At 38.0% G+C, this 20,728-nt stretch overlaps 5 protein-coding genes across 5 annotated transcripts; all 5 read right to left on the bottom strand.

Annotated features, from left to right (window-relative positions):
* Positions 1–1,133: 1,133 nt before the first annotated feature.
* Positions 1,134–3,097, bottom strand: LOC123474755 (compound eye opsin BCRH2-like). Its single transcript, XM_045177325.1, has 6 exons — positions 2,938–3,097; positions 2,445–2,861; positions 2,260–2,361; positions 2,064–2,169; positions 1,567–1,990; positions 1,134–1,497 (listed from the first exon to the last, which is right to left on the bottom strand). Exons 2-6 carry the CDS (start codon positions 2,851–2,853, stop codon positions 1,375–1,377), a joined length of 1,164 nt encoding a protein of 387 aa, XP_045033260.1. The 5' UTR covers positions 2,854–2,861; positions 2,938–3,097; the 3' UTR covers positions 1,134–1,374.
* A 2,046-nt stretch (positions 3,098–5,143) lies between these two features.
* On the bottom strand, positions 5,144–7,107 carry LOC123474754 (compound eye opsin BCRH2-like). The gene is made up of 6 exons (XM_045177324.1): positions 6,948–7,107; positions 6,455–6,871; positions 6,270–6,371; positions 6,074–6,179; positions 5,577–6,000; positions 5,144–5,507 (listed from the first exon to the last, which is right to left on the bottom strand). The coding sequence occupies exons 2-6, from the start codon at positions 6,861–6,863 to the stop codon at positions 5,385–5,387; spliced, it is 1,164 nt and encodes a 387-aa protein (XP_045033259.1). The 5' UTR covers positions 6,864–6,871; positions 6,948–7,107; the 3' UTR covers positions 5,144–5,384.
* A 2,036-nt stretch (positions 7,108–9,143) lies between these two features.
* On the bottom strand, positions 9,144–11,091 carry LOC123474753 (compound eye opsin BCRH2-like). The gene is made up of 6 exons (XM_045177323.1): positions 10,948–11,091; positions 10,455–10,871; positions 10,270–10,371; positions 10,074–10,179; positions 9,577–10,000; positions 9,144–9,507 (listed from the first exon to the last, which is right to left on the bottom strand). Exons 2-6 carry the CDS (start codon positions 10,861–10,863, stop codon positions 9,385–9,387), a joined length of 1,164 nt encoding a protein of 387 aa, XP_045033258.1. The 5' UTR covers positions 10,864–10,871; positions 10,948–11,091; the 3' UTR covers positions 9,144–9,384.
* Positions 11,092–13,142: 2,051 nt separating this feature from the next.
* On the bottom strand, positions 13,143–15,106 carry LOC123474752 (compound eye opsin BCRH2-like). Its single transcript, XM_045177322.1, has 6 exons — positions 14,947–15,106; positions 14,453–14,869; positions 14,268–14,369; positions 14,073–14,178; positions 13,576–13,999; positions 13,143–13,506 (listed from the first exon to the last, which is right to left on the bottom strand). Exons 2-6 carry the CDS (start codon positions 14,859–14,861, stop codon positions 13,384–13,386), a joined length of 1,164 nt encoding a protein of 387 aa, XP_045033257.1. The 5' UTR covers positions 14,862–14,869; positions 14,947–15,106; the 3' UTR covers positions 13,143–13,383.
* A 2,035-nt stretch (positions 15,107–17,141) lies between these two features.
* Positions 17,142–19,105, bottom strand: LOC123474088 (compound eye opsin BCRH2-like). The gene is made up of 6 exons (XM_045175926.1): positions 18,946–19,105; positions 18,453–18,869; positions 18,268–18,369; positions 18,072–18,177; positions 17,575–17,998; positions 17,142–17,505 (listed from the first exon to the last, which is right to left on the bottom strand). The coding sequence occupies exons 2-6, from the start codon at positions 18,859–18,861 to the stop codon at positions 17,383–17,385; spliced, it is 1,164 nt and encodes a 387-aa protein (XP_045031861.1). The 5' UTR covers positions 18,862–18,869; positions 18,946–19,105; the 3' UTR covers positions 17,142–17,382.
* Positions 19,106–20,728: the final 1,623 nt, after the last annotated feature.

Below are 20,728 nucleotides of genomic sequence, written 5' to 3'. Positions count from 1 at the left end.
CTGAACCCCTCTCTTCGAGTGTCTATCTTTGAGGGGTTTCTCCGCCAACTGTCTCTTGCGTTCCCCTGACCAGAGCCCGTTACCCCGCTCACCCTGGCAAGCTCTTTCCCCACATCTTAATATGTTTGGCAGAGGAACTAGGATTTTAATAGCATTACCATGGAGTCTTACTCTAGTAGCGTTTCTACTAGATGCTACTTCCTCTGCCATTCTAACCCTGGGACCACTTTCGTAAAAGATTAAAAGGAAGAAAGGAATAAAGGAATTAAAAGTTAAAAGAAAAGAGCAGAGAAATTATATAAAAAAAGGAAAGAAAATTATAAAAACGTTAAATATCTTGGCTATTGTTTAAAAAAAGGTTTCAAAAAGGTTTCGGGAAAAAAAAGGATAAAAGATCGTCTGCTCATGAAAACAAACGATAAAATCGGGAGCTCATAAAAACAGGTCTGCTTCGGATGAAGTCAGAAAACTCTGATGGCCCAATGGCCCTAGCAGGTCCATACCCATTTTCTAAAAAAGGCTTTCTACTTCAATGCATTGCAGGAATCCTAAAGGTCAATCTGGGACCTCTGTAGATGCTAGAAATCCCCTGGTACTAACCTATGATATGAATTCCCTGAACTAATTTTTGTGGACACATGTGTAACTTTAAGCGAATCGGCGCGGTATCCCCCCTCTGGCATATGTACTCCCAAAACCAGACCTCTGAACCTTTGTTAAAAGTGCGCTTGTAAGTACAAAGTAGACGAAACAATAATAAAAAAAAAAAAAAACAGATAGAATTGGGGATAGAAAAAAAAAATAGGAAATGAAAAAATCAATAATGTACCAACTGTAACAAAGAAAAGCCGAGAAATCTAAATTTTAGTTACAAAAACTTATTTTGTAACGTTATGGAGTTGGTTCTACATAAAACGATGAAGCCACAGCAGACGAACTTGGACACAATATGAAATTTTTGCCTTTGTGGAGAACGCGCATCCTTTGATTTTTTACTGCTCTATTTGTCATAACTGTAGCTCTTGAAAATGGAAATCATTCAGGTAGTGGATGGAAATTTAAAAGTCGTGTCCTTGCAAAGGAGATATGATGGCGCCACAACGTGTTCCTGAAGAATTTGATAACAAAGCAGGTTTTTTGGACAATAAAAATTTTATTGAGACGAAGAAACAAAATCCGTCAAAATAAGGAGAAAATAGCGAGAACACTTTTAACAGGAAAAAATTCAAAATTATCAGAAATCACCGAATATTTTCATTTTCGTTAGTCCTCAGTTGATAAGCCAGCGTCGTCATCATGAATGATAGCCGTCTAATAACCAGAACACCCGTCAATCTCCTTTAGAAGGAAACCTACTGGTCGAGCTTGATGTAGTTAAGCTGATTCGCACTTGACAGTTTCTGTCATTTCAGTCTTCTCCGAAATGACAGACTGATTTTCGGTCACTGCTTTCTTCTCCTCCACGATGCACATCCAAGGGAACATTTGCTTGAGGCACTGTCAGTAGCAAAAAAACACATTTTATAACTTGAAGAGCAAATATGTATCAGAGAAATCGAACTGTACCTCTCGGTATTTAGGATGAGAGATGGCGTAAATGAGCGGATTGTAGGCACAAGATGTTTTTGCCAAAATAACTGGAATAGCAGAAACCAAAGGAGTAATCTTTGAAACATCACCCCATGTGCCCATGATGCAGATAACGGCAAAAGGAGTCCATGCAGTCAACCACATCGAGACGTTCATGATGGAAACCTTGGCAATGCGGATCTCGGCAGACACCTGCTGCTGGTCGTTGTTGCTGCGAAGAGAAGCAACATTCATCTTCTTGGCTTGTGCACGTAGTTCTTCTTCGTGCTTAAAAACAGCATGGACGATGAAGTAATAACAACCAGCGATGACGATCATTGGCAGAATGTAGTTTGCAAAGGTGGCGGCCATGATATGGCTCTTATTATTCATATTTTGAGAGACATAATCATATGAACATCTGTTAAGTTGTGATGAGAAAAAGAGATAGAAATTATATGAATTTAGCCACGCTTACAAATCAAAATACTCACGTTCCCATGATGCCATCCATTGCGTACGCACCCCATCCTACAAGTGGGCAGATGGACCAGCCCAAAGCCCAGATCCAGCTCATCGTAATAATGGTTACAGCGCGGTCTAAATTTGGTTTAAAAAGTTTATGAATTGTTTTTAACCTAATTCTTCTAAATCAGAATAAGTTTAGACAATTTGTTAGAGATATCATACTGAAAGTAAGTGGAGTCCCACTGAATCCCTTCACAATCACATTATAGCGATCGTAAGAGATCATGGTCAATGTGAAAATCTGGTTGTACCCAAAGCAAGCCCCTATTAAGATAAATCAACCGACGATTAAGAGTTAATAGGGTATGAAATCCTTCAGTGGGTAGAATGATTAATTCGCCACACACCAAGAAAAGCATGGATTTGGCAGCCCATTTCTCCAAAGCGCCATGGTCCGCCAAGGAAGAAATTGTAGACGCATTCCGGGAAGAGAGCAAGCATCAACAGGAAGTCTGAGACAGCCAAATTCATCACCAAGAGGTTTGCGGGACTTCGAAGAGCTGGGAAACGGCTGAAGATTTTCAGGACGACAGCGTTTCCGGCAACGGCGCAAGTACCGATGATCAAGTACATTAATCCCAAAAAGTAATACCAAGCAGGGTGCAAAGCCTTGTAGGTGTGCCAGTGCGGATGAAGGAAGCTGCGAATGTCTTCGGGAGCGTAGGCATACAGAGTGAAGGTATCCGGTAAAGCCCAGGGATCGAAAGCCTGCTTCTGAGCCATAGCAACCACAGCATCACCAGTCAAATTTGCCATTTTTCTTACTGAAAAAAATATCGATTTTGGTCAGTTAGTACAACAAAATGAAAATTACTGTAAATTGAAAATGATTTGACTTACCTGGATAAGAGATTTTGTTTTCAAAGAAGACAAAAGAATCTAAGACAGAAAGATTGTCAAAGGAAAAGACTTTGTAAAGCTTGAGGGCTGACAAGCAGAAGAAGCGACCTCGAAAGCAAGAGCTTTAAGACTGACGCTATGAATCCAACAGATAAAATGGTCGTTTATATACAGAATTTTTACACGGAAACCAATGTCTTGACGATGACGTCCTCAAGAAACTTAATTGAATTAGTACATGTCTAAGCTGTCTGTAAGGACAGAAACCATAAAAATTATTTGTGGTTATTACCCTGATGGTTGTATACAAGAAAGAAAACGAATAATCTGGGAGCAGAACTCACCCACTTAAATTTCGTGGGACATTTTTTCGAAATGCAAAATTTTATCAATATTTTTTAACCAACTTCGCTAACATACAGAAATTTGGACGTAATCTGCCTTAGAACTTCGGGATTCTTTCGATAGCTCTCTTGTTTCCATATATGTTCATTCTTTTGTACTTTTTTCGCTGATAACGTTTTCTAAAAACCATCATTTACAAATAACACGCTCAGTTAACAATAATTCGTATAACAATCCAAATGAATCCCTTAAACCCCAAACTCCTTTCAATAGATGTTTTTGCATTTGGTGTGTAAGCTTGTTTTTGTATAGATGCAAGTTGTAAAGAGAACGTCAAAAGGAGAAGCTATCTTAACCACATTAAATACCTAAGTGTTTTTGAGGAATCACCGATCCCTGCTTTCGAGCTACAGTATTATGTGTCAATGGAAACAGTTTTTCTATAAAGTTTAGATTTTACAGTTATATTTACTGCCCGCTTTATACTTTCAGTTATAGCGTCAGTCAATTTATGTTCCAAAATAGCCGAGCGTCTCTCAGATTTGTTCTGTTGAACATCGATTCACCTTCCTTTTAAACCCTATATATTAAAATCCACTTTTCTATCAAATTTTTAAGTCAAAAGTTACACCTAAAAAATTGACCTGTAGCGGATGCTGAGTTGCTCGATCTCGCCATTCCACTTAGTAAGTCTGGAATATTTTTTTAACCATTTAGGTCATAAGGAAAATCCCTTAAATCTAACCATTTGAGTTAGAAAACTGATTAAGTTAAGCTTCATTTTACATCAGGTTATAGCTTGAAACATTTTAGTTTTCATACAAAATGTTCAATAAATATCTTTAGCCCAGATACTTTTCAAAATTATCGGAAGGCCACTCTTAACAGATGAAACCATCAGCTTGACAGCTGGCGGCTAGCTCATTACAGTGATATACGACAATGTCTTAGACGGCAGAGGTAAATATTTTTCTTAAAGAAAAACTTACTTTTGAAAAACTTTTTCTCTTGTCGGATACTCTACTTGAAAAAGAGAAAAAAATCTTAGCTTAATTGTACAGCATTAATATCGATTTCCCCAATCATCTTCTAAAAGGCCAAACAAACTGTTGCGTTGCCCGAGTTCTTACAGGGATCAGTGTTCATGAACTATGCATTTTTTTCATAGAAAGGAGTACAGACACATAATTGAAATCGCTGTTCATAAATAATGTGTGATGCTCTACTTGCAATAAGTGGCCTGGTGTTTTGGTGTAGGATTCTCAGTGATCCATTTACCAAATGAAAGTTCGTGAGTAAGCAGTTGTCTATCACTAATTCAATGAAGAAGAAAGAAGTCACACTGTTGTAAATAGGCCAACGACCATCTTCACACCTCCTGCAATCTTCACTCTAATTAATCAATTTTGTACTCTTTGCTATTGAAAACATTTATACTTCATGGACACTAATCCGTGGTAAGAACTTGGACTACCCCTGCTGTAAGTTCACAACTCAAAACCGTTTGAAGAAACACATTTGATCGTAGAAAGCCGGAAAGGAAAAAAAAACCGCTTTTGCACCATGCAGAAAGATAAAATAATTGAGCACTATTTATTCTTCCTTCGTAACCCTGACCGTTGTTTGAGTCTTCAACATTCCGCACTTGCGTTCCGTCTTTCTTCTAAAAGGCAAGTACTCTTTATTCCAATAAATAGTTGCCGGATTGGTGGCAGGTCCGATTAGCGCTCAATTTTGGGAAAAGGATAATTTTAAACGTTGATTAAATCATTTAGATCCATTAAATTTAAAAGTCGTGTCCTTGCAAAGGAGATATGATGGCGCCACAACGTGTTCCTGAAGAATTTGATAACAAAACAGGTTTTTTGGACAATAAAAATTTTATTGAGACGAAGAAACAAAATCCGTCAAAATAAGGAGAAAATAGCGAGAACACTTTTAACAGGAAAAAATTCAAAATTATCAGAAATCACCGAATATTTTCATTTTCGTTAGTCCTCAGTTGATAAGCCAGCGTCGTCATCATGAATGATAGCCGTCTAATAACCAGAACACCCGTCAATCTCCTTTAGAAGGAAACCTACTGGTCGAGCTTGATGTAGTTAAGCTGATTCGCACTTGACAGTTTCTGTCATTTCAGTCTTCTCCGAAATGACAGACTGATTTTCGGTCACTGCTTTCTTCTCCTCCACGATGCACATCCAAGGGAACATTTGCTTGAGGCACTGTCAGTAGCAAAAAAACACATTTTATAACTTGAAGAGCAAATATGTATCAGAGAAATCGAACTGTACCTCTCGGTATTTAGGATGAGAGATGGCGTAAATGAGCGGATTGTAGGCACAAGATGTTTTTGCCAAAATAACTGGAATAGCAGAAACCAAAGGAGTAATCTTTGAAACATCACCCCATGTGCCCATGATGCAGATAACGGCAAAAGGAGTCCATGCAGTCAACCACATCGAGACGTTCATGATGGAAACCTTGGCAATGCGGATCTCGGCAGACACCTGCTGCTGGTCGTTGTTGCTGCGAAGAGAAGCAACATTCATCTTCTTGGCTTGTGCACGTAGTTCTTCTTCGTGCTTAAAAACAGCATGGACGATGAAGTAATAACAACCAGCGATGACGATGATTGGCAGAATGTAGTTTGCAAAGGTGGCGGCCATGATATGGCTCTTATTATTCATATTTTGAGAGACATAATCATATGAACATCTGTTAAGTTGTGATGAGAAAAAGAGATAGAAATTATATGAATTTAGCCACGCTTACAAATCAAAATACTCACGTTCCCATGATGCCATCCATTGCGTACGCACCCCATCCTACAAGTGGGCAGATGGACCAGCCCAAAGCCCAGATCCAGCTCATCGTAATAATGGTTACAGCGCGGTCTAAATTTGGTTTAAAAAGTTTATGAATTGTTTTTAACCTAATTCTTCTAAATCAGAATAAGTTTAGACAATTTGTTAGAGATATCATACTGAAAGTAAGTGGAGTCCCACTGAATCCCTTCACAATCACATTATAGCGATCGTAAGAGATTATGGTCAATGTGAAAATCTGGTTGTACCCAAAGCAAGCCCCTATTAAGATAAATCAACCGACGATTAAGAGTTAATATGTTATGAAATCATTCAGTGGGTAGAATGATTAATTCGCCACACACCAAGAAAAGCATGGATTTGGCAGCCCATTTCTCCAAAGCGCCATGGTCCGCCAAGGAAGAAATTGTAGACGCATTCCGGGAAGAGAGCAAGCATCAACAGGAAGTCTGAGACAGCCAAATTCATCACCAAGAGGTTTGCGGGACTTCGAAGAGCTGGGAAACGGCTGAAGATTTTCAGGACGACAGCGTTTCCGGCAACGGCGCAAGTACCGATGATCAAGTACATTAATCCCAAAAAGTAATACCAAGCAGGGTGCAAAGCCTTGTAGGTGTGCCAGTGCGGATGAAGGAAGCTGCGAATGTCTTCGGGAGCGTAGGCATACAGAGTGAAGGTATCCGGTAAAGCCCAGGGATCGAAAGCCTGCTTCTGAGCCATAGCAACCACAGCATCACCAGTCAAATTTGCCATTTTTCTTACTGAAAAAAATATCGATTTTGGTCAGTTAGTACAACAAAATGAAAATTACTGTAAATTGAAAATGATTTGACTTACCTGGATAAGAGATTTTGTTTTCAAAGAAGACAAAAGAATCTAAGACAGAAAGATTGTCAAAGGAAAAGACTTTGTAAAGCTTGAGGGCTGACAAGCAGAAGAAGCGACCTCGAAAGCAAGAGCTTTAAGACTGACGCTATGAATCCAACAGATAAAATGGTCGTTTATATACAGAATTTTTACACGGAAACCAATGTCTTGACGATGACGTCCTCAAGAAACTTAATTGAATTAGTACATGTCTAAGCTGTCTGTAAGGACAGAAACCATAAAAATTATTTGTGGTTATTACCCTGATGGTTGTATACAAGAAAGAAAACGAATAATCTGGGAGCAGAACTCACCCACTTAAATTTCGTGGGACATTTTTTCAAAATGCAAAATTTTATCAATATTTTTTAACCAACTTCGCTAACATACAGAAATTTGGACGTAATCTGCCTTAGAACTTCGGGATTCTTTCGATAGCTCTCTTGTTTCCATATATGTTCATTCTTTTGTACTTTTTTCGCTGATAAAAACCATCATTTACAAATAACACGCTCAGTTAACAATAATTCGTATAACAATCCAAATGAATCCCTTAAACCCCAAACTCCTTTCAATAGATGTTTTTGCATTTGGTGTGTAAGCTTGTTTTTGTATAGATGCAAGTTGTAAAGAGAACGTCAAAAGGAGAAGCTATCTTAACCACATTAAATACCTAAGTGTTTTTGAGGAATCACCGATCCCTGCTTTCGAGCTACAGTATTATGTGTCAATGGAAACAGTTTTTCTATAAAGTTTAGATTTTACAGTTATATTTACTGCCCGCTTTATACTTTCAGTTATAGCGTCAGTCAATTTATGTTCCAAAATAGCCGAGCGTCTCTCAGATTTGTTCTGTTGAACATCGATTCACGTTCCTTTTAAACCCTATATATTAAAATCCACTTTTCTATCAAATTTTTAAGTCAAAAGTTACACCTAAAAAATTGACCTGTAGCGGATGCTGAGTTGCTCGATCTCGCCATTCCACTTAGTAAGTCTGGAATATTTTTTTAACCATTTAGGTCATAAGGAAAATCCCTTAAATCTAACCATTTGAGTTAGAAAACTGATTAAGTTAAGCTTCATTTTACATCAGGTTATAGCTTGAAACATTTTAGTTTTCATACAAAATGTTCAATAAATATCTTTAGCCCAGATACTTTTCAAAATTATCGGAAGGCCACTCTTAACAGATGAAACCATCAGCTTGACAGCTGGCGGCTAGCTCATTACAGTGATATACGACAATGTCTTAGACGGCAGAGGTAAATATTTTTCTTAAAGAAAAACTTACTTTTGAAAAACTTTTTCTCTTGTCGGATACTCTACTTGAAAAAGAGAAAAAAATCTTAGCTTAATTGTACAGCATTAATATCGATTTCCCCAATCATCTTCTAAAAGGCCAAACAAACTGTTGCGTTGCCCGAGTTCTTACAGGGATCAGTGTTCATGAACTATGCATTTTTTTCATAGAAAGGAGTACAGACACATAATTGAAATCGCTGTTCATAAATAATGTGTGATGCTCTACTTGCAATAAGTGGCCTGGTGTTTTGGTGTAGGATTCTCAGTGATCCATTTACCAAATGAAAGTTCGTGAGTAAGCAGTTGTCTATCACTAATTCAATGAAGAAGAAAGAAGTCACACTGTTGTAAATAGGCCAACGACCATCTTCACACCTCCTGCAATCTTCACTCTAATTAATCAATTTTGTACTCTTTGCTATTGAAAACATTTATACTTCATGGACACTAATCCGTGGTAAGAACTTGGACTACCCCTGCTGTAAGTTCACAACTCAAAACCGTTTGAAGAAACACATTTGATCGTAGAAAGCCGGAAAGGAAAAAAAAACCGCTTTTGCACCATGCAGAAAGATAAAATAATTGAGCACTATTTATTCTTCCTTCGTAACCCTGACCGTTGTTTGAGTCTTCAACATTCCGCACTTGCGTTCCGTCTTTCTTCTAAAAGGCAAGTACTCTTTATTCCAATAAATAGTTGCCGGATTGGTGGCAGGTCCGATTAGCGCTCAATTTTGGGAAAAGGATAATTTTAAACGTTGATTAAATCATTTAGATCCATTAAATTTAAAAGTCGTGTCCTTGCAAAGGAGATATGATGGCGCCACAACGTGTTCCTGAAGAATTTGATAACAAAACAGGTTTTTTGGACAATAAAAATTTTATTGAGACGAAGAAACAAAATCCGTCAAAATAAGGAGAAAATAGCGAGAACACTTTTAACAGGAAAAAATTCAAAATTATCAGAAATCACCGAATATTTTCATTTTCGTTAGTCCTCAGTTGATAAGCCAGCGTCGTCATCATGAATGATAGCCGTCTAATAACCAGAACACCCGTCAATCTCCTTTAGAAGGAAACCTACTGGTCGAGCTTGATGTAGTTAAGCTGATTCGCACTTGACAGTTTCTGTCATTTCAGTCTTCTTCGAAATGACAGACTGATTTTCGGTCACTGCTTTCTTCTCCTCCACGATGCACATCCAAGGGAACATTTGCTTGAGGCACTGTCAGTAGCAAAAAAACACATTTTATAACTTGAAGAGCAAATATGTATCAGAGAAATCGAACTGTACCTCTCGGTATTTAGGATGAGAGATGGCGTAAATGAGCGGATTGTAGGCACAAGATGTTTTTGCCAAAATAACTGGAATAGCAGAAACCAAAGGAGTAATCTTTGAAACATCACCCCATGTGCCCATGATGCAGATAACGGCAAAAGGAGTCCATGCAGTCAACCACATCGAGACGTTCATGATGGAAACCTTGGCAATGCGGATCTCGGCAGACACCTGCTGCTGGTCGTTGTTGCTGCGAAGAGAAGCAACATTCATCTTCTTGGCTTGTGCACGTAGTTCTTCTTCGTGCTTAAAAACAGCATGGACGATGAAGTAATAACAACCAGCGATGACGATGATTGGCAGAATGTAGTTTGCAAAGGTGGCGGCCATGATATGGCTCTTATTATTCATATTTTGAGAGACATAATCATATGAACATCTGTTAAGTTGTGATGAGAAAAAGAGATAGAAATTATATGAATTTAGCCACGCTTACAAATCAAAATACTCACGTTCCCATGATGCCATCCATTGCGTACGCACCCCATCCTACAAGTGGGCAGATGGACCAGCCCAAAGCCCAGATCCAGCTCATCGTAATAATGGTTACAGCGCGGTCTAAATTTGGTTTAAAAAGTTTATGAATTGTTTTTAACCTAATTCTTCTAAATCAGAATAAGTTTAGACAATTTGTTAGAGATATCATACTGAAAGTAAGTGGAGTCCCACTGAATCCCTTCACAATCACATTATAGCGATCGTAAGAGATTATGGTCAATGTGAAAATCTGGTTGTACCCAAAGCAAGCCCCTATTAAGATAAATCAACCGACGATTAAGAGTTAATATGTTATGAAATCATTCAGTGGGTAGAATGATTAATTCGCCACACACCAAGAAAAGCATGGATTTGGCAGCCCATTTCTCCAAAGCGCCATGGTCCGCCAAGGAAGAAATTGTAGACGCATTCCGGGAAGAGAGCAAGCATCAACAGGAAGTCTGAGACAGCCAAATTCATCACCAAGAGGTTTGCGGGACTTCGAAGAGCTGGGAAACGGCTGAAGATTTTCAGGACGACAGCGTTTCCGGCAACGGCGCAAGTACCGATGATCAAGTACATTAATCCCAAAAAGTAATACCAAGCAGGGTGCAAAGCCTTGTAGGTGTGCCAGTGCGGATGAAGGAAGCTGCGAATGTCTTCGGGAGCGTAGGCATACAGAGTGAAGGTATCCGGTAAAGCCCAGGGATCGAAAGCCTGCTTCTGAGCCATAGCAACCACAGCATCACCAGTCAAATTTGCCATTTTTCTTACTGAAAAAAATATCGATTTTGGTCAGTTAGTACAACAAAATGAAAATTACTGTAAATTGAAAATGATTTGACTTACCTGGATAAGAGATTTTGTTTTCAAAGAAGACAAAAGAATCTAAGACAGAAAGATTGTCAAAGGAAAAGACTTTGTAAAGCTTGAGGGCTGACAAGCAGAAGAAGCGACCTCGAAAGCAAGAGCTTTAAGACTGACGCTATGAATCCAACAGATAATATGGTCGTTTATATACAGAATTTTTACACGGAAACCAATGTCTTGACGATGACGTCCTCAAGAAACTTAATTGAATTAGTACATGTCTAAGCTGTCTGTAAGGACAGAAACCATAAAAATTATTTGTGGTTATTACCCTGATGGTTGTATACAAGAAAGAAAACGAATAATCTGGGAGCAGAACTCACCCACTTAAATTTCGTGGGACATTTTTTCGAAATGCAAAATTTTATCAATATTTTTTAACCAACTTCGCTAACATACAGAAATTTGGACGTAATCTGCCTTAGAACTTCGGGATTCTTTCGATAGCTCTCTTGTTTCCATATAAGTTCATTCTTTTGTACTTTTTTCGCTGATAAAAACCATCATTTACAAATAACACGCTCAGTTAACAATAATTCGTATAACAATCCAAATGAATCCCTTAAACCCCAAACTCCTTTCAATAGATGTTTTTGCATTTGGTGTGTAAGCTTGTTTTTGTATAGATGCAAGTTGTAAAGAGAACGTCAAAAGGAGAAGCTATCTTAACCACATTAAATACCTAAGTGTTTTTGAGGAATCACCGATCCCTGCTTTCGAGCTACAGTATTATGTGTCAATGGAAACAGTTTTTCTATAAAGTTTAGATTTTACAGTTATATTTACTGCCCGCTTTATACTTTCAGTTATAGCGTCAGTCAATTTATGTTCCAAAATAGCCGAGCGTCTCTCAGATTTGTTCTGTTGAACATCGATTCACGTTCCTTTTAAACCCTATATATTAAAATCCACTTTTCTATCAAATTTTTAAGTCAAAAGTTACACCTAAAAAATTGACCTGTAGCGGATGCTGAGTTGCTCGATCTCGCCATTCCACTTAGTAAGTCTGGAATATTTTTTTAACCATTTAGGTCATAAGGAAAATCCCTTAAATCTAACCATTTGAGTTAGAAAACTGATTAAGTTAAGCTTCATTTTACATCAGGTTATAGCTTGAAACATTTTAGTTTTCATACAAAATGTTCAATAAATATCTTTAGCCCAGATACTTTTCAAAATTATCGGAAGGCCACTCTTAACAGATGAAACCATCAGCTTGACAGCTGGCGGCTAGCTCATTACAGTGATATACGACAATGTCTTAGACGGCAGAGGTAAATATTTTTCTTAAAGAAAAACTTACTTTTGAAAAACTTTTTCTCTTGTCGGATACTCTACTTGAAAAAGAGAAAAAAATCTTAGCTTAATTGTACAGCATTAATATCGATTTCCCCAATCATCTTCTAAAAGGCCAAACAAACTGTTGCGTTGCCCGAGTTCTTACAGGGATCAGTGTTCATGAACTATGCATTTTTTCATAGAAAGGAGTACAGACACATAATTGAAATCGCTGTTCATAAATAATGTGTGATGCTCTACTTGCAATAAGTGGCCTGGTGTTTTGGTGTAGGATTCTCAGTGATCCATTTACCAAATGAAAGTTCGTGAGTAAGCAGTTGTCTATCACTAATTCAATGAAGAAGAAAGAAGTCACACTGTTGTAAATAGGCCAACGACCATCTTCACACCTCCTGCAATCTTCACTCTAATTAATCAATTTTGTACTCTTTGCTATTGAAAACATTTATACTTCATGGACACTAATCCGTGGTAAGAACTTGGACTACCCCTGCTGTAAGTTCACAACTCAAAACCGTTTGAAGAAACACATTTGATCGTAGAAAGCCGGAAAGGAAAAAAAAACCGCTTTTGCACCATGCAGAAAGATAAAATAATTGAGCACTATTTATTCTTCCTTCGTAACCCTGACCGTTGTTTGAGTCTTCAACATTCCGCACTTGCGTTCCGTCTTTCTTCTAAAAGGCAAGTACTCTTTATTCCAATAAATAGTTGCCGGATTGGTGGCAGGTCCGATTAGCGCTCAATTTTGGGAAAAGGATAATTTTAAACGTTGATTAAATCATTTAGATCCATTAAATTTAAAAGTCGTGTCCTTGCAAAGGAGATATGATGGCGCCACAACGTGTTCCTGAAGAATTTGATAACAAAACAGGTTTTTTGGACAATAAAAATTTTATTGAGACGAAGAAACAAAATCCGTCAAAATAAGGAGAAAATAGCGAGAACACTTTTAACAGGAAAAAATTCAAAATTATCAGAAATCACCGAATATTTTCATTTTCGTTAGTCCTCAGTTGATAAGCCAGCGTCGTCATCATGAATGATAGCCGTCTAATAACCAGAACACCCGTCAATCTCCTTTAGAAGGAAACCTACTGGTCGAGCTTGATGTAGTTAAGCTGATTCGCACTTGACAGTTTCTGTCATTTCAGTCTTCTCCGAAATGACAGACTGATTTTCGGTCACTGCTTTCTTCTCCTCCACGATGCACATCCAAGGGAACATTTGCTTGAGGCACTGTCAGTAGCAAAAAAACACATTTTATAACTTGAAGAGCAAATATGTATCAGAGAAATCGAACTGTACCTCTCGGTATTTAGGATGAGAGATGGCGTAAATGAGCGGATTGTAGGCACAAGATGTTTTTGCCAAAATAACTGGAATAGCAGAAACCAAAGGAGTAATCTTTGAAACATCACCCCATGTGCCCATGATGCAGATAACGGCAAAAGGAGTCCATGCAGTCAACCACATCGAGACGTTCATGATGGAAACCTTGGCAATGCGGATCTCGGCAGACACCTGCTGCTGGTCGTTGTTGCTGCGAAGAGAAGCAACATTCATCTTCTTGGCTTGTGCACGTAGTTCTTCTTCGTGCTTAAAAACAGCATGGACGATGAAGTAATAACAACCAGCGATGACGATGATTGGCAGAATGTAGTTTGCAAAGGTGGCGGCCATGATATGGCTCTTATTATTCATATTTTGAGAGACATAATCATATGAACATCTGTTAAGTTGTGATGAGAAAAAGAGATAGAAATTATATGAATTTAGCCACGCTTACAAATCAAAATACTCACGTTCCCATGATGCCATCCATTGCGTACGCACCCCATCCTACAAGTGGGCAGATGGACCAGCCCAAAGCCCAGATCCAGCTCATCGTAATAATGGTTACAGCGCGGTCTAAATTTGGTTTAAAAGTTTATGAATTGTTTTTAACCTAATTCTTCTAAATCAGAATAAGTTTAGACAATTTGTTAGAGATATCATACTGAAAGTAAGTGGAGTCCCACTGAATCCCTTCACAATCACATTATAGCGATCGTAAGAGATTATGGTCAATGTGAAAATCTGGTTGTACCCAAAGCAAGCCCCTATTAAGATAAATCAACCGACGATTAAGAGTTAATATGTTATGAAATCATTCAGTGGGTAGAATGATTAATTCGCCACACACCAAGAAAAGCATGGATTTGGCAGCCCATTTCTCCAAAGCGCCATGGTCCGCCAAGGAAGAAATTGTAGACGCATTCCGGGAAGAGAGCAAGCATCAACAGGAAGTCTGAGACAGCCAAATTCATCACCAAGAGGTTTGCGGGACTTCGAAGAGCTGGGAAACGGCTGAAGATTTTCAGGACGACAGCGTTTCCGGCAACGGCGCAAGTACCGATGATCAAGTACATTAATCCCAAAAAGTAATACCAAGCAGGGTGCAAAGCCTTGTAGGTGTGCCAGTGCGGATGAAGGAAGCTGCGAATGTCTTCGGGAGCGTAGGCATACAGAGTGAAGGTATCCGGTAAAGCCCAGGGATCGAAAGCCTGCTTCTGAGCCATAGCAACCACAGCATCACCAGTCAAATTTGCCATTTTTCTTACTGAAAAAAAATATCGATTTTGGTCAGTTAGTACAACAAAATGAAAATTACTGTAAATTGAAAATGATTTGACTTACCTGGATAAGAGATTTTGTTTTCAAAGAAGACAAAAGAATCTAAGACAGAAAGATTGTCAAAGGAAAAGACTTTGTAAAGCTTGAGGGCTGACAAGCAGAAGAAGCGACCTCGAAAGCAAGAGCTTTAAGACTGACGCTATGAATCCAACAGATAAAATGGTCGTTTATATACAGAATTTTTACACGGAAACCAATGTCTTGACGATGACGTCCTCAAGAAACTTAATTGAATTAGTACATGTCTAAGCTGTCTGTAAGGACAGAAACCATAAAAATTATTTGTGGTTATTACCCTGATGGTTGTATACAAGAAAGAAAACGAATAATCTGGGAGCAGAACTCACCCACTTAAATTTCGTGGGACATTTTTTCGAAATGCAAAATTTTATCAATATTTTTTAACCAACTTCGCTAACATACAGAAATTTGGACGTAATCTGCCTTAGAACTTCGGGATTCTTTCGATAGCTCTCTTGTTTCCATATATGTTCATTCTTTTGTACTTTTTTCGCTGATAAAAACCATCATTTACAAATAACACGCTCAGTTAACAATAATTCGTATAACAATCCAAATGAATCCCTTAAACCCCAAACTCCTTTCAATAGATGTTTTTGCATTTGGTGTGTAAGCTTGTTTTTGTATAGATGCAAGTTGTAAAGAGAACGTCAAAAGGAGAAGCTATCTTAACCACATTAAATACCTAAGTGTTTTTGAGGAATCACCGATCCCTGCTTTCGAGCTACAGTATTATTTGTCAATGGAAACAGTTTTTCTATAAAGTTTAGATTTTACAGTTATATTTACTGCCCGCTTTATACTTTCAGTTATAGCGTCAGTCAATTTATGTTCCAAAATAGCCGAGCGTCTCTCAGATTTGTTCTGTTGAACATCGATTCACGTTCCTTTTAAACCCTATATATTAAAATCCACTTTTCTATCAAATTTTTAAGTCAAAAGTTACACCTAAAAAATTGACCTGTAGCGGATGCTGAGTTGCTCGATCTCGCCATTCCACTTAGTAAGTCTGGAATATTTTTTTAACCATTTAGGTCATAAGGAAAATCCCTTAAATCTAACCATTTGAGTTAGAAAACTGATTAAGTTAAGCTTCATTTTACATCAGGTTATAGCTTGAAACATTTTAGTTTTCATACAAAATGTTCAATAAATATCTTTAGCCCAGATACTTTTCAAAATTATCGGAAGGCCACTCTTAACAGATGAAACCATCAGCTTGACAGCTGGCGGCTAGCTCATTACAGTGATATACGACAATGTCTTAGACGGCAGAGGTAAATATTTTTCTTAAAGAAAAACTTACTTTTGAAAAACTTTTTCTCTTGTCGGATACTCTACTTGAAAAAAGAAAAAAATCTTAGCTTAATTGTACAGCATTAATATCGATTTCCCCAATCATCTTCTAAAAGGCCAAACAAACTGTTGCGTTGCCCGAGTTCTTACAGGGATCAGTGTTCATGAACTATGCATTTTTTTCATAGAAAGGAGTACAGACACATAATTGAAATCGCTGTTCATAAATAATGTGTGATGCTCTACTTGCAATAAGTGGCCTGGTGTTTTGGTGTAGGATTCTCAGTGATCCATTTACCAAATGAAAGTTCGTGAGTAAGCAGTTGTCTATCACTAATTCAATGAAGAAGAAAGAAGTCACACTGTTGTAAATAGGCCAACGACCATCTTCACACCTCCTGCAATCTTCACTCTAATTAATCAATTTTGTACTCTTTGCTATTGAAAACATTTATACTTCATGGACACTAATCCGTGGTAAGAACTTGGACTACCCCTGCTGTAAGTTCACAACTCAAAACCGTTTGAAGAAACACATTTGATCGTAGAAAGCCGGAAAGGAAAAAAAAACCGCTTTTGCACCATGCAGAAAGATAAAATAATTGAGCACTATTTATTCTTCCTTCGTAACCCTGACCGTTGTTTTAGTCTTCAACATTCCGCACTTGCGTTCCGTCTTTCTTCTAAAAGGCAAGTACTCTTTATTCCAATAAATAGTTGCCGGATTGGTGGCAGGTCCGATTAGCGCTCAATTTTGGGAAAAGGATAATTTTAAACGTTGATTAAATCATTTAGATCCATTAAATTTAAAAGTCGTGTCCTTGCAAAGGAGATATGATGGCGCCACAACGTGTTCCTGAAGAATTTGATAACAAAACAGGTTTTTTGGACAATAAAAATTTTATTGAGACGAAGAAACAAAATCCGTCAAAATAAGGAGAAAATAGCGAGAACACTTTTAACAGGAAAAAATTCAAAATTATCAGAAATCACCGAATATTTTCATTTTCGTTAGTCCTCAGTTGATAAGCCAGCGTCGTCATCATGAATGATAGCCGTCTAATAACCAGAACACCCGTCAATCTCCTTTAGAAGGAAACCTACTGGTCGAGCTTGATGTAGTTAAGCTGATTCGCACTTGACAGTTTCTGTCATTTCAGTCTTCTCCGAAATGACAGACTGATTTTCGGTCACTGCTTTCTTCTCCTCCACGATGCACATCCAAGGGAACATTTGCTTGAGGCACTGTCAGTAGCAAAAAAACACATTTTATAACTTGAAGAGCAAATATGTATCAGAGAAATCGAACTGTACCTCTCGGTATTTAGGATGAGAGATGGCGTAAATGAGCGGATTGTAGGCACAAGATGTTTTTGCCAAAATAACTGGAATAGCAGAAACCAAAGGAGTAATCTTTGAAACATCACCCCATGTGCCCATGATGCAGATAACGGCAAAAGGAGTCCATGCAGTCAACCACATCGAGACGTTCATGATGGAAACCTTGGCAATGCGGATCTCGGCAGACACCTGCTGCTGGTCGTTGTTGCTGCGAAGAGAAGCAACATTCATCTTCTTGGCTTGTGCACGTAGTTCTTCTTCGTGCTTAAAAACAGCATGGACGATGAAGTAATAACAACCAGCGATGACGATGATTGGCAGAATGTAGTTTGCAAAGGTGGCGGCCATGATATGGCTCTTATTATTCATATTTTGAGAGACATAATCATATGAACATCTGTTAAGTTGTGATGAGAAAAAGAGATAGAAATTATATGAATTTAGCCACGCTTACAAATCAAAATACTCACGTTCCCATGATGCCATCCATTGCGTACGCACCCCATCCTACAAGTGGGCAGATGGACCAGCCCAAAGCCCAGATCCAGCTCATCGTAATAATGGTTACAGCGCGGTCTAAATTTGGTTTAAAAAGTTTATGAATTGTTTTTAACCTAATTCTTCTAAATCAGAATAAGTTTAGACAATTTGTTAGAGATATCATACTGAAAGTAAGTGGAGTCCCACTGAATCCCTTCACAATCACATTATAGCGATCGTAAGAGATTATGGTCAATGTGAAAATCTGGTTGTACCCAAAGCAAGCCCCTATTAAGATAAATCAACCGACGATTAAGAGTTAATATGTTATGAAATCATTCAGTGGGTAGAATGATTAATTCGCCACACACCAAGAAAAGCATGGATTTGGCAGCCCATTTCTCCAAAGCGCCATGGTCCGCCAAGGAAGAAATTGTAGACGCATTCCGGGAAGAGAGCAAGCATCAACAGGAAGTCTGAGACAGCCAAATTCATCACCAAGAGGTTTGCGGGACTTCGAAGAGCTGGGAAACGGCTGAAGATTTTCAGGACGACAGCGTTTCCGGCAACGGCGCAAGTACCGATGATCAAGTACATTAATCCCAAAAAGTAATACCAAGCAGGGTGCAAAGCCTTGTAGGTGTGCCAGTGCGGATGAAGGAAGCTGCGAATGTCTTCGGGAGCGTAGGCATACAGAGTGAAGGTATCCGGTAAAGCCCAGGGATCGAAAGCCTGCTTCTGAGCCATAGCAACCACAGCATCACCAGTCAAATTTGCCATTTTTCTTACTGAAAAAAATATCGATTTTGGTCAGTTAGTACAACAAAATGAAAATTACTGTAAATTGAAAATGATTTGACTTACCTGGATAAGAGATTTTGTTTTCAAAGAAGACAAAAGAATCTAAGACAGAAAGATTGTCAAAGGAAAAGACTTTGTAAAGCTTGAGGGCTGACAAGCAGAAGAAGCGACCTCGAAAGCAAGAGCTTTAAGACTGACGCTATGAATCCAACAGATAAAATGGTCGTTTATATACAGAATTTTTACACGGAAACCAATGTCTTGACGATGACGTCCTCAAGAAACTTAATTGAATTAGTACATGTCTAAGCTGTCTGTAAGGACAGAAACCATACAAATTATTTGTGGTTATTACCCTGATGGTTGTATACAAGAAAGAAAACGAATAATCTGGGAGCAGAACTCACCCACTTAAATTTCGTGGGACATTTTTTCGAAATGCAAAATTTTATCAATATTTTTTAACCAACTTCGCTAACATACAGAAATTTTGACGTAATCTGCCTTAGAACTTCGGGATTCTTTCGATAGCTCTCTTGTTTCCATATATGTTCATTCTTTTGTACTTTTTTCGCTGATAATTAAACCATCATTTACAAATAACACGCTCAGTTAACAATAATTCGTATAACAATCCAAATGAATCCCTTAAACCCCAAACTCCTTTCAATAGATGTTTTTGCATTTGGTGTGTAAGCTTGTTTTTGTATAGATGCAAGTTGTAAAGAGAACGTCAAAAGGAGAAGCTATCTTAACCACATTAAATACCTAAGTGTTTTTGAGGAATCACCGATCCCTGCTTTCGAGCTACAGTATTATGTGTCAATGGAAACAGTTTTTCTATAAAGTTTAGATTTTACAGTTATATTTACTGCCCGCTTTATACTTTCAGTTATAGCGTCAGTCAATTTATGTTCCAAAATAGCCGAGCGTCTCTCAGATTTGTTCTGTTGAACATCGATTCACGTTCCTTTTAAACCCTATATATTAAAATCCACTTTTCTATCAAATTTTTAAGTCAAAAGTTACACCTAAAAAATTGACCTGTAGCGGATGCTGAGTTGCTCGATCTCGCCATTCCACTTAGTAAGTCTGGAATATTCTTTTAACCATTTAGGTCATAAGGAAAATCCCTTAAATCTAACCATTTGAGTTAGAAAACTGATTAAGTTAGGCTTCATTTTACATCAGGTTATAGCTTGAAACATTTTAGTTTTCATACAAAATGTTCAATAAATATCTTTAGCCCAGATACTTTTCAAAATTATCGGAAGGCCACTCTTAACAGATGAAACCATCAGCTTGACAGCTGGCGGCTAGCTCATTACAGTGATATACGACAATGTCTTAGACGGCAGAGGTAAATATTTTTCTTAAAGAAAAACTTACTTTTGAAAAACTTTTTCTCTTGTCGGATACTCTACTTGAAAAAGAGAAAAAAATCTTAGCTACATTGTACAGCATTAATATCGATTTCCCCAATCATCTTCTAAAAGGCCAAACAAACTGTTGCGTTGCCCTAGTTCTTACAGGGATCAGTGTTCATGAACTATGCATGTTTTTCATAGAAAGGAGTACAGACACATAATTGAAATCGCTGTTTATAAATAATGTGTGATGCTCTACTTGCAATAAGTGGCCTGGTGTTTTGGTGTAGGATTCTCAGTGATCCATTTACCAAATGATAGTTCGTGAGTAAGCAGTTGTCTATCACTAATTCAATGAAGAAGAAAGAAGTCACACTGTTGTAAATAGGCCAACGACCATCTTCACACCTCCTGCAATCTTCACTCTAATTAATCAATTTTGTACTCTTTGCTATTGAAAACATTTATACTTCATGGAC

Source organism: Daphnia magna, linkage group LG7 (assembly GCF_020631705.1).
Source record: "Daphnia magna isolate NIES linkage group LG7, ASM2063170v1.1, whole genome shotgun sequence".
Classification (NCBI taxonomy): Eukaryota; Metazoa; Arthropoda; class Branchiopoda; order Diplostraca; family Daphniidae; genus Daphnia; species Daphnia magna.
The sequence above is the reverse complement of the archived record's forward strand: the minus strand, read 5'-3'. Positions and strand labels throughout refer to the sequence as shown.

Excerpts from the sequence above, each read along its gene's own strand:
- LOC123474755 (XM_045177325.1), bottom strand. The coding sequence starts at position 2,853 with ATGGCAAATTTGACTGGTGATGCTGTGGTTGCTATGGCTCAGAAGCAG. Across the intron at positions 2,362-2,444 it reads CCAAATCCATGCTTTTCTTG|GGGCTTGCTTTGGGTACAAC; the intron begins GTGTGTGGCGAA and ends TTATCTTAATAG. Across the intron at positions 2,170-2,259 it reads TGGGACTCCACTTACTTTCA|ACCGCGCTGTAACCATTATT; the intron begins GTATGATATCTC and ends AACCAAATTTAG.
- LOC123474754 (XM_045177324.1), bottom strand. The coding sequence starts at position 6,863 with ATGGCAAATTTGACTGGTGATGCTGTGGTTGCTATGGCTCAGAAGCAG. Across the intron at positions 6,372-6,454 it reads CCAAATCCATGCTTTTCTTG|GGGCTTGCTTTGGGTACAAC; the intron begins GTGTGTGGCGAA and ends TTATCTTAATAG. Across the intron at positions 6,180-6,269 it reads TGGGACTCCACTTACTTTCA|ACCGCGCTGTAACCATTATT; the intron begins GTATGATATCTC and ends AACCAAATTTAG.
- LOC123474753 (XM_045177323.1), bottom strand. The coding sequence starts at position 10,863 with ATGGCAAATTTGACTGGTGATGCTGTGGTTGCTATGGCTCAGAAGCAG. Across the intron at positions 10,180-10,269 it reads TGGGACTCCACTTACTTTCA|ACCGCGCTGTAACCATTATT; the intron begins GTATGATATCTC and ends AACCAAATTTAG. Across the intron at positions 10,001-10,073 it reads ATGGATGGCATCATGGGAAC|ATGTTCATATGATTATGTCT; the intron begins GTGAGTATTTTG and ends ACAACTTAACAG.
- LOC123474752 (XM_045177322.1), bottom strand. The coding sequence starts at position 14,861 with ATGGCAAATTTGACTGGTGATGCTGTGGTTGCTATGGCTCAGAAGCAG. Across the intron at positions 14,370-14,452 it reads CCAAATCCATGCTTTTCTTG|GGGCTTGCTTTGGGTACAAC; the intron begins GTGTGTGGCGAA and ends TTATCTTAATAG. Across the intron at positions 14,179-14,267 it reads TGGGACTCCACTTACTTTCA|ACCGCGCTGTAACCATTATT; the intron begins GTATGATATCTC and ends AACCAAATTTAG.
- LOC123474088 (XM_045175926.1), bottom strand. The coding sequence starts at position 18,861 with ATGGCAAATTTGACTGGTGATGCTGTGGTTGCTATGGCTCAGAAGCAG. Across the intron at positions 18,178-18,267 it reads TGGGACTCCACTTACTTTCA|ACCGCGCTGTAACCATTATT; the intron begins GTATGATATCTC and ends AACCAAATTTAG. Across the intron at positions 17,999-18,071 it reads ATGGATGGCATCATGGGAAC|ATGTTCATATGATTATGTCT; the intron begins GTGAGTATTTTG and ends ACAACTTAACAG.